Consider the following 12,224-nt stretch of genomic DNA (forward strand, 5'->3'; position numbering starts at 1 on the left):
AGGACGGTGACACGGGGGCGTTCGATGCGAGGGTGGCGACCGCGGAGGAGGCGTTGCAGCTGCGGCAGAGGGGCATGTCGTATTTTGGCGGCACGCCAACTGTAGATGACGTGCTCGCGTGGCGGAGGTCAAGCTCGGCGAGCTCGAGCTCGCGTGGCGGAGGTCGAGCTCGGCGTCCACTGGGGCGGGAGGGGTGGCCTGGGGTCGTCGCCGGCGAGCTCGAGCTCGTGTGGCCGGCAGTGCCCACAACGTATGACATGCACAATAAAAACAAAAAAACAAGAAAAGAGACAACCTATTGGGGGGGGGGGGGGGGGGGGGGGCTGGGAAAATTCTCACCCCCGTGCCAAATAATTCGCCGGGCCAACCCCACGAGGCTGAAAAAATGCCTCCTGACGGGCACAACGGCTGGAGATGCTCTTAGCTTCAGTACAGATCGAGGAAGAGCTAGATGGGCTAGAGTTGAAGGGAAATGGTTCAAGAGAAGATAGCGGTGGACAATCTTCATGTCCCATGTTGGAACACGACCCATAGTCATCGTGTTAGACTAGAAGCGCAGTGGCTTAAAGCCTTCACCGTTTTTCATCATGTTGTACATATTAATGTCTTCCCTTCTTTTTTCCATTTGTCTCCGCTGGTCCAAAAAGGCTTCTAGCACGCTCAAGTATTTTAGCATAAGATGTCCACAAGATTAGTTTCCATTGCCTATCTATGGACATCAGAATTCTACTAGAGATTTTCACTCGTCGATTTATATAATGTGTCATTTTATCTTTTGGTGAGGCCGTGCTTCATATTGTTGGATACTTCTATATAATCGACAAACAGCAAGTGGATTTGGCAAAAAGAAATAGTGTACATAGAGGCAATCCCGGGGCTGTGGAGCAGTTGTGTTCGATTTTGGCCTGCTCAAGTCCAGAGTGCGACGTGCATATACAACAAACAATATTGAGTAGTGACCTTGACAGTGGCGTGTGATTGCAGGCAGGCAACTCCCACCACATTCTAGTTCTAGTCACAAAATTGCATGACTGGGACTTTGACCGTAGACCCCGTGGGGCTTAGTAGTATGGCCGAACGTTCCTGGTAGTATGTCTCTGCTACATAGCTGAATACTAGTAACACTAAGCCTGTAGCATATATACAGATCTAGCCCGTATGATGCTTCCCCAACTACTCAGCTGTTGTTCTTCCAAGATGCATCTCTTGTTCACTACCCTCATCGCCATAAGCATCGCTTCATCTTCACAAGTGGTGCATCAGCATGCCCATGGCGGCGGCTGCATCCCAGCCGAGAGGGCCGCCTTGCTCTCCTTCCACAAGGGCATCACAAGTGACGGCGATCATGCCCTCGCGTCATGGCACGGACAGGATTGCTACCGGTGGAGGGGCATCAGCTGCAACAACCAGACAGGCCATGTCATCAAGCTTCACCTTCGCAATACAAGTCCGGACCTTGATCGCTATGATGTGTGCGATGATGCTAATTCATTGGTCGGCGAGATAAGTCCCTCTCTCCTTTCCTTGAAGCATCTAGAGCACATGGATCTTAGCATGAACTGTTTGGGGCCAAATAGCGTTATTCCTTGGTTCTTGGGCTCCATGGGGAACTTGAGATATCTTAACCTCACTGGCATGCCATTTACTGGTAGAGTTCCTTCTCAGCTTGGTAACCTGTCTAAGTTGCATCATCTCGACCTTGGTCAGGGTTATTCTGAAATCTACTCAACGGACATCACCTGGTTAACAAAACTACCATTGCTGCAGTACCTTGGCATGAGCAGAATAAATCTCTCAAGGATAGCTGACTGGCCTTGTACCTTGAATATGGTTCCATCTCTAAGGGTTATTAATCTTGCTTACTGTTCACTTGATGATGCAAGCCAATCGCTTCCCTACCTTAACCTCACGAAACTCGAGAAGCTTGATCTGTCCTGGAATTATTTAGACCACTCAATTGCATCAAGTTGGTTTTGGAAAGTGATGAGCCTCAAATACCTCAGTCTTCGTGGAAATCAGTTATTTGGAAGGCAAATTTTAACATGGTCCCTCTTACCTCCTTTTTTTACATGTGAGGTAAGAAGGTAAGAGTCAATCAAGCCATTTATTGATGAGATCAACGGCTAAGATCTATTTTATACTCTTACCTCTCATGTGAAAAGAGGGGGTAAGAGGGACCATGTTAAAACTGCTCTATTTGGAAAGTTTCCTGGCGCACTAGGAAACATGACATCACTCAAGGTACTTGATTTGTCAGACAACAATCTGAATAAGACTGGAAACCTTAAAAATCTTCTTAAAAATCTTTGCTGTTTGGAAATCCTCGACCTCTCTCGAAATTTTATGATTGGAGATATAGAGGTGTTGATGGAGGGGTTGCCGCAATGCACATGGGAAATATTGATGGAGCTGCATTTCCATGGAAACGGATTCATTGGGACCCTACCAAATTTTATAGGGGAATTCAGCAGCTTGAGTGTGCTTGACCTGTCCAGCAACAACTTTGTTGAGCTTATACCGCCAGGGCTTATGAAGTTGGTGCATTTAACCAATCTTGATCTCAGACAGAATCGACTCAATAGGATACCAATTGAAATTGGTGGCCTTACTGCTCTGACTTATTTGGACATGAGCCACAACAACTTGACTGGAAGTATACCAGTCGAGCTTGGAAAATTGAAGCATTTGGCGTTCCTCTTTCTTGAAGACAACAAACTTACTGGATCAATACCACCAGAAGTTATGAATTCAACTTGTTTGACCTTCCTAGACCTCTCCAGTAATCACTTCAATGGAAGTGTACCCACTGAATTAGGTTCTCTGAAGAATCTGGTTGATCTGGACCTAAGCAAAAACAGCCTTAATGGTGTGATCACGGAAGAGCACTTTGCAAATCTACAATGTTTGAAGACAATAGACTTGTCGTCCAATAATTTAAAGATTGTAGTTGATTCAAATTGGCGCTCTCCTTTTAGTCTACAGTCTGCAGTTTTTTCATCTTGTCAAATGGGTCCTCTCTTTCCAACTTGGCTTCAGCAGCTGCGGGGAATCGATTCACTTGATATTTCGAGCACAGCTTTAGAGGACAAGTTTCCTAATTGGTTTTGGTATACATTTTCACAGTCAACATATCTCAACATCTCTAACAACCAAATAAGTGGAAGCTTGCCAGCGCATATGGATGGAATGGCTTGGGAAGAACTCTACCTAAGTTCAAACCGGCTCACCGGGTCAATACCTTCATTGCTCACAAATATCACTATGTTAGACATATCCAACAATAACTTTTCAGGAGGAATACCATCAAATTTTGAAGCCTGCCGACTTCGAATGTTGCTTATCTATTCAAATCAAATTGGTGGGTACATTCCAGAATCTATTTGCAAATTGCAACAGCTATTGTATCTGGATTTGTCAAACAACTTTTTGGAGGGTGAAATTCCTCAGTGCTTTGGCATTAAAAAAATGCAATATCTTCTGCTCGGTAACAACAGTTTATCAGGAAAGTTCCCAGCATTTTTGCAGAATAACCCAGATTTAAAGTTCTTGGATCTTGCATGGAACAAATTCTTTGGAAGATTGCCTACATGGATAGGAGATCTGGAGTATTTACGTTTTGTTCTACTGGGCCACAATGCATTTTCTGATAATATTCCAGTCAACATAACAAGCCTTGGGTCCCTTCAATACTTGGATCTATCATGCAACAATTTCTCTGGTGCAATACCTTGGCATCTATTGAACCTAACACTTATGAAAACAGTACAAAAGGAATTCATGGATATGTATGATATGTATATGGCAACTAGAGAAACTGACGGCCCGGTCGGTATGGGAGCTGGTCACCTTGGAGAAATATTGTCAGTAGTTACAAAAGGACAGCAGCTTTTGTATGGTACAACACTTGCATATTTTGTGAGCATTGATTTATCAGGTAACTCTTTGACCGGTGAAATCCCTACAGGCGTCACTTCCCTTGCTGCACTGATGAACTTGAATTTATCATCAAACAAATTGAGTGGACCAATTCCAGACATGATTGGGGCCATGCAATCACTGGTATCTCTCGACTTCTCTGAGAACAAGCTTTCTGGTGAAATCCCGTCGAGCTTGTCAAGTCTGACATTGTTGGAGGCCTTGAACCTGTCTTACAACAACTTATCTGGAAGGATACCCTCTGGCCGGCAACTTGACACCCTTAATTCGGATAACCGTTCACTTATATACATCGGCAACAGTGGACTTTGTGGGCTTCCTCTGCACAGAGGTTGTTCAGGAAATGTTACTTCTATCCATGGTGATCTCGGTAGCAACAAGCAAGAGTTTGATCCACTGAGCTTTCATTTTGGTCTTGTGCTGGGACTTGTGGTGGGACTCTGGGTGGTGTTTTTTGCATTGTTGTTCAAGAGGACATGGAGAATTGCTTATTTCCGGCTCTTCGATGAGGTGTATGATCAAGTCTATGTATTTGTGGTTGTGAAGTGGGCAAGCTTCGCAAAGAACACAGCCACAGAGTAAGCACTTTTTTCCTCTGAAGGGGTCAATGTCTGTGCTGCAACCCATTGAGTGGGAGCTCTCGACTACCAATTAACCAGGGCGAGGAAGATCTCCAGCACCATATGTTTTATCATGTGCCTTGTTTATACCTCTAAATAGAGATGAAGATGTTAGTTCTTCTGATACATTTATGACATCATTATTGTATAATTATGGTGGTACATGCAAGAATTATGTGTTGTTCAAATATCCCGTTACATGTAAGACTTTACTATTGTTATGGACTGTAATCATGAGCTTCTTTTTCTAAATATTTTGAACTCATTTCTGCGACCGGGATGAGTTAATTTTCATTGTTGTTGTTGCAATGGATTCTTCATCTAGACCAAATAAATGATGGAAATTCTTGCAAAACTTGAGCTTATAATCCTCTACTTTGCTATGTACTCCCGTTCTCAAGAGTACAATTCACATGATGATGTTTAGAACTGCATTTGGTCCTGACGTGCTGCTTTCTAATCGGTTGTGTGGAGCATTCAGACTTCTTGTATGGATGAAGTTTTCCTCTTACCATTTGCAGAAACCAATTTATGCATCTATTGGTTTCACTCCATTGGGTTTTCTCTGGTAATCAAGTGCTTGTACAGTTCTTCTGAACTTTTGCTGCACTGAAGCGTATGGGTAAATTGAAAGTAACTGATATTCGTAAGTGATTTAGGTATATTAAGATTGCTTGGTACAGAGTACTTCACAGAGAACTAATATTAATTCCTCTTCTGAGGCAGGACGGTCAGAGGCGTGTTACAGATTCACAATCATGAAACAGTTTCTACGGAGACCGCCAAAGTAGAGTACATTATGTGTAGATGCTGGTTTCTTGTCTCATTTTTCTCTTCAGGTTACGAGCTTGTCAGTATTAGGGCCGTACGATTGTGGTGATGAAGATTCTGATCAAACTGTTAAGGAGTATTTGTATTGGTCTAAAAGTTTTTATTAGTCTATGTTTGATTTCCTTACACCTCAAGTCATGTGTAATATATATATATATGCCCCTTGAGCCTTCAATAAAGATAAATTGCTTTCCAAACTTGGTATCAGAGCTTAGGTTATTTTTTTCGAGCGCGCAACTCGCCCTCCCGATCCAATCTTACGGCGCCATTGCTTTCCTTGCCGGCCGCTGTTGCCTTCCTCTTTGCCATCGGCGCTGCTCCAGTTGCTAATATCTGCCACTTCGCCTCGATAGATCTCTTTGTCTGTTGTCAATGCCTAGACCAGATCGACCCGCCGGTTTCCTTCTCCGCTCGGGCCAACGCTGGGCTGCCACATCCGCGTCACGGACACTGCCGCCTCCGGTATATGTCCAGCCATCCGATCAAACCTGTGTTGACTAGATTGATTCGGCTCTTCATGCAGCTACAACGCATGGTTGCATGCTGCTACTAGCTGCTTACTGGTGCTACGTGATGCTGCTTCCTGTTGCTATGTGATGCTCCTGTCACTTGTCGTTCCATAGTCTACTATGTGCTTTCTAGCTTTTTTATTTTTTATTTTTCACTGCATCCACCAAATCCATTGATGTTTTATGTTTTCTTAGGTCATGTGAGTCCATCATACCTATGTCCGTCAGCCTTTTTTTTCTGGTCATTATCCTTTGTATAGGATTTATGTGGCCTCTCTTTGCGTTGTGGATCTAAGCCCATTCTCTTGCCGCCGAGCTTCTTTCACCGTCGGTTTTTATGGGTCATGATTCTTTAAGCAATGCTTCTTCTCTTGATGTGCCATCTTCTTTTGACAACCCATCTTATCTTGATACTTCTTTTGTATCTTTTATCGATGCGGTGTCTTCCTCTGTTGTGCCATCTCTTCGTTATCCCCTTTGGCGACTCGACAAGTTTTGAAGATTCTTCATGCTCGGACGACACTCTCAAGACGCGGATTTGGATTATCATTTTTTTAGTATTACACTTCTTCAAATGCAATGCTATTGCATACGCTTTGCATTTGAGGAGGGGTGTTGAGGAGTATTAGTATTGGTCTAGGAGTCTTTATTAGTCTATGTTTGATTTCCTTACACCTCAAGTCATGTGTAATATATATATGCCCCTTGGGCCTTCAATAAAGATAAGTTGCTTTCCTAATACAAACAATTCATCTTTCAGTCGCACATGTCGCATGGGTGATGGCACCTTGCAAAACTAGAGTCTTGACAAGGTCTGAAATTTGGAAGGCATTTAGTAGTGTTGGTCTCCACTTAGATGCAAGATTTTCGTTGGATCCCAGGTTGGTTTCCATGCCGGCGACTCGACTATACCAGGCAGAGCTGACCGTGTACTAGAAGCAGAGACAGGGCGGCACCTTGATTCGTGGCCAAGCCAACAGCGACCGAACAAGTTAAACTCAAAGGTGCAAAAATCTCCCACGGGCCACGGGCGCTGTAAATCCGATTTCGAGCAGCATAGAGAGTACAGAGCGGCATTCATCAGTTAGAAACAAACTAACTAACAGAATACTACCAATCTCTATCGTCATTTTCTCTCACGCGACTTTTCTCCCTCAAATTAGCAACAAAAGGCAGCAGCAACCAAAGAAATGGTCCTCAGAAATCACCGACAGACAAACAAAGAGCATCAAGTCAGGAAGGAAGGAGAAGGTAAAAAAGTGCCCACCCACCCAAGCAGGATGGAGAAAGCCGAGCCCTGGTACCTTGAAGACAGTCTGAAGATCAATGTAGATGGTGTGTATGATCCAAAGATAATCGACCTGGTGGATGGGGTGCAGTTTATGAGAGGTAAAGATGGTAGGGATGTCTACCCTTGCAGATAGATTCTTTGTTTTGCTACATATTGCAGAACCCGGGTGCCTAGACACCCTCTTATCTCCACTGCCCGTGAAGAATTCAGTTCCTAGAGATCTGTACCACGTCCTGTTGCATGCATTTGATTAGCAGGTCTACCTGGCACTGTGCGTCATAGGCTGATTCCACCTAACGAAAAGGTAGAGACGTCCTGCCGTGAACAGATTCCTTCAGCCGGTCAGCACCAGACCATTGTCGCATGCAACATGTCGGCCTGTGAATGAAAACAAACATAGAAGCAAGTGCGACACATCTTCCATTTATTATTCTGTTGCTGCCACTCAAGAACATAACAATTTATTATTTTGCTTTGGCTGCCGCATTTTTACAGGAAAAAAAATGAAGGTGTCCAGATCACGTGAACTTCTGAACTTGTGCATGCATGTAAGACTGTTTTTAGAAGAGAGGCACAACGTGTGGCTGCGCATGCATGTCAAAGCAATTTAGAGAGTTTATTTAAAGAAAACTATTCAGAGAGTTGGAGTGCGAGGGGAGAGAGACGGGAATCTCATGTGATGCGGGTGGGCACATGCACCATCAGTGTGTTGTCACTTCAACCATCACCTAACCAGCGTGGACTACAACACCTCCTGCCAAGCCTAGGGTCTGCTTGGTTCTAGTGACTTATAGGTCACGTCTTTTTGGTTATTATCTGACTTATAAGTCACCTGACCACACCTTTTCATCTTGTTTTTTATGTAAAGGTGGTGGAACCCACGCAAAAGAGGGTGACTTATAAGTTTTAAGTTGAGATGGAGCAACTTAGGCCCTATTTGTTTCATAAGTTCTAAGACTTTTTTTAGTCCCAATTTATAAGTCCAAAGTCCCTAAAAAGTCCCTACCTGTTTGGTTCCTGTGACTTAACATGGACTAAAAGACTATATTACAACTATGGCCATGTTTGGTTCATAAGTTCTAGGACTTTTTTTTAGTCCCAACTTATAAGTCCCAAGTCCCTAAAAAGTCCCTACCTGTTTGGTTCCTGGGACTTATAAGTCCCTATAAGACCATATTACAACTATAAGTCCTTATAAGACCATATTACAACTATAAGTCCCTATAAGACTCTCCTTGAGAGTCTTATTTCATAAATTCCAAATGCCCACTTTAAGTCCCTATAAGTCCCTTCTGTTTGGTTTAGATGGGACTTGTAGGGACTTTTTTAAGTCCCTAAACCAATAAGCCCCTGGAAACAAACACCCTCTATAAGTCCCTATAAGTCCCTCCTTGAGAGTATTATTTCATAAGTCCCAAATGCCCACTTTAAGTCTCTATAAGTACCTCCTCTTTGGTTTAGATGGGACTTAAAGGGACTTTTTTAAGTCCCTACACCAATAGGCATAGCCTAGTGGCGAGAAGGGGCTGATGCCTTCCCACCTACCCAGGTTCAAGGCATGATACTTGCAATTTGGGTTTGTTGCACCAATTATACTGTAGGGGGTTCCCATACAGTCTTTCTGTCAAAAAAAAGTCCGTGTAACCAAACACCCTCTTATGACTTATAAGTTGGGGTGACTTATAAGTTGGGTCTGTTTGGCAAAATAAGTCATTTTTTTCACTTTTCAACTTATAAGTTGGTGACTTATTTGGAACCAAACAGGCCCCTAGTCCTGCCATACTTGTCTCTCCTCCCGTCGCTGTTTTCTACTTAGAAAGGCCTGCTAATTAATCTGCTACTGCAAAGTCTCTGCAGCTGGACAGTGACTGGCACAAATCTTGAAGTCGCAGGACGAGCAGGATAACAGGGTGTCGGGGCACCCGGGTTCCATCACACCTTTTTGGGATGGAGAAAGCCGAGCCCTGGTGCCCTGAAGACAATCTGAAGATCAATGTAGGTAGTGTGTACGATCCAAAGATAATCAACCTGGTGCATGGGGTGCAGTTTATGAGAGGTAAAGATGGTAGGGCTGTCTACCCTTGCAGACAGATTCTTTATTTTGCTATATATTGCAGAGCAAAAGTCTTTCTTATATCAAAACTCTCTCTGATAGCTGTAGCTTCGCCCCTCCCCTCCCTGGCCGCACCCGCGAGCAACGCCGCGGGGGAAACCCTAGCCCGCGGGGCTCGACCCCCTCCTCGCTTCTCCCTCCTCTCGCCGCCGCCCCAACGTGCTGGCGGGCAAAGCCCGGCCAGCTCGGGCGGCGACGGGGCCTCTTCCTCCCCCGCGCGGCGCTGGATGGCGCAGGCCATCCTTGTTGGGCGGCAGCACGGCGCTGGCTCAGGGAACGGCGGCGCGGCTGGTGATGGGGGCGCGGCTTGCTGGCGGCGGCGTGGGTGGCTGGTGCGGGCTGGGGGCGTACCCTGCTCCCGCGGCGGCGACGTTTGGGCGCGACCTAGATCTGTCGCAGCTGCGGCTCGGGGCGACCTGGGCCCTTGTGGTGGCGGGGCTCTAGCTCGCCGCAGGTGGTGGCTTGCTCTGGTGGCCGCCCCTGCTGCGGTGCCCCCTGGTGGTGGTGGACCTGCCGGCCCCCGGCCGATCCGGCGATGACAGGTGCCGCATGCTGTGCTCGGCGTGGATGTGGGCTACCACGGCGTGGTGGTGGCTCATGGCGGTGGTCAGGATCGTCTCACGGCGGCGGCTGGACTTCTTCGGCGTCGGCCAGTAGGTGAGCGGCCTATGAAGGGCTTCGACCCCTCTTCTCGATGCTCGGGCGCAATCTTCGTCGGTGGGATGGCCCTCTCCCTGTTGTGACCCATCGCTAGTCTCGTGCTCGGGCAGCAGGACCGAGCTTGTCTCGCGCCCGGCAGCAGGACCTACCGTCTCGCGCCCGGCAGCAGGACCGAGCTCGTCTCGCGCCCGACAGCAGGACCAAGCTCGTCTCGCGCCCGGAGCTGTAGGACGAATCGATGGACTTGTTTGCCCCGGGATCCGATCATCTCTTCCGCTGGGGTACGTAGCGGCGGGTGTCGGGTGAGGTGGTTCCTAGGTCTTGGATTCCGGGGCGTCGGCCCTGGTGGTGGTTGCGCGGTGCTCATGGGCAGAGCCCGTCGCTTGGTGCTGCCCAGTGGCCATGGCCGTGTGGGCGGCGTGGGTGTCGGGGTGCAGCGTTTGATGGCAGTGAGTATTGGCCGGGGTGAAAACCTGCTCTATCTTCGGACAGACCGGCGGCGGTGTAGCTCGTCCCTTCTTGAAGGCATCGTCGCGGCTCTCAGTGTCTGTCGTGTGATTCCTGGGGAAACCTTGATCCTTAGATCGGGCGGTGGCGGCGCTCCCGTGTCGTACCCTTCCTGAAGGCACCGTCTTGGAGCCCACGGTTTGGTCGTATGCGGCTGCATCTCTTCGTGGTGGCGTGTTCATTGGTGGAGCCCCAGTTGCTCGAGTAGTGCTTGGGTTGTGTTACTGCGCTCAACGCCTATGTATCCCGCCTTGAGGGTGTGCATGTGTTGTGGTGGAGTACGTCTGTACCAGGATATTGTTGATCATTGCTTTATTTATAAAGCGGGGCGAAAGACTTTTTCAGTATAACTGTAGCTTCTCCTTTGCAAACAGGAGCGTAGTATCATTTACTGTATAAAGGACACTGGAAATAAAATTAATCGATTCATTTTTGCCACAGAACAGACACCCACCTCTATGAAGAAGGACATCTCTAATTAGAATAATCTGTTTCAAGACTAACCAGAGAATTAAAAGTCCTAACTCTGAGAGGAATTTTTTACTTTCTACAAAAACATAAAAGGAACCTTACGGCCCACCTGCATATAGCAGTATAAAAAGATTTAACACCAAGAACACCACAATTAGCAAGCATCCATGATAGTTTATCCTCAGAAACATACAAGGAAACATTAGCATAGAGAGCTCAGTCAATTTAGCCCACTGCTCTGCTTTTTCTCCCACTAAAGCTCATCTGAACTTTAGATTGGAGAGATTATCAGCCAGAGAATCATGCACTGTAATGTTGTGATCAAGAGAGACGATGTATAATCTAGGGAAGGACAGGGATAAACTAGCATTGCCTAACCATCTATCTTCTCGGAATCTAGTCTTCTCCACATTCACAGGCTTCTTTTTTATAAAGGGAATACATTAATATCGCGAAGATACCAATAACCCCAGCCTCTATAACAACAAAATGTCATAAAGACATTACAGATGCATCCAACCAAAAAAAAAAGAAAAAAAGAATGATCCCGCTATAGTGATTAGTTCCTTGTAGTTGCAGCACGAACCACCACCAAGACAACACCCGAAGTCGAAATTCTTCACAAGCGATGCCTCCAAGAAGGAAAAAGTGCACAAGCACCGTCATCGCTCGAGCATAGATCTAAGGTTTTCATCCGGAGAAAATCCACGCTCTCAAAACAATGCCTTAAAAAAGGACACTGCCAGCCACAACTAATTAACGTCAGACCTTGGGTTTTCATCCTGAAAGCTATGACTTTTGTACTCCGCATGTGCTGTCGCCACCACTTGCCTATGCTACTGCTACGAGTCACGAATCACCAAGTAAAGTCCGCATCGCCTCGAAGACATGGTCCGCCGTTATGAGGCCTCAGATCTCAGCCACCATGATATTCTCCGCCACTGTTTTCACCATAGAAATCAAAATACCGACATATCCCACAATGTCAACATACAACGAAGCTTCATGTCACACCATCCTGAAGCCACACGGGCTGAAATAGAGGGGCACACAACCAAATTCCATCCGATCTAGCAATCTATAGGTATCAAGCACCCAATAAAGATCTCCGGAGGAGCCTTCTGGAACTCGTCAACGGCCAGATCAATGGGGTCCGGCATCAAGCAGAACATCATCTTAGGCCAACTCCATCGCGCGACCCTATCCTGTCCGGCCCCGTCCGTTTGGGGTAAAACGGACAAAGGAGGCGGCCCAGCGCGCGACGGCCCGGACCCATCTTGTCCGTT

At 46.5% G+C, this 12,224-nt stretch overlaps 1 protein-coding gene across 2 annotated transcripts; it reads left to right on the top strand.

Annotated features, from left to right (window-relative positions):
• Nucleotides 1-1,081: 1,081 nt before the first annotated feature.
• Nucleotides 1,082-4,767, top strand: LOC125507247 (receptor-like protein EIX1). 2 transcript variants are annotated; one of them, XM_087525342.1, is made up of 2 exons: nt 1,082-2,041; nt 2,216-4,767. In XM_087525342.1, the coding sequence occupies exons 1-2, from the start codon at nt 1,159-1,161 to the stop codon at nt 4,516-4,518; spliced, it is 3,186 nt and encodes a 1,061-aa protein (XP_087381468.1). In that variant the 5' UTR covers nt 1,082-1,158; the 3' UTR covers nt 4,519-4,767. The 2 variants fall into 2 exon arrangements, with proteins under 2 accessions (XP_087381468.1, XP_087381467.1); XM_087525341.1 differs by having other exon boundaries at nt 1,082-2,018; nt 2,175-4,767.
• The last annotated feature ends 7,457 nt before the right edge of the window (nt 4,768-12,224 follow it).

The sequence above is a fragment of the Triticum urartu genome, chromosome 5A (genome assembly GCF_056163025.1).
Source record: "Triticum urartu cultivar PI428250 chromosome 5A, HENAU_Tu73, whole genome shotgun sequence".
Lineage (NCBI taxonomy): Eukaryota > Viridiplantae > Streptophyta > Magnoliopsida > Poales > Poaceae > Triticum > Triticum urartu.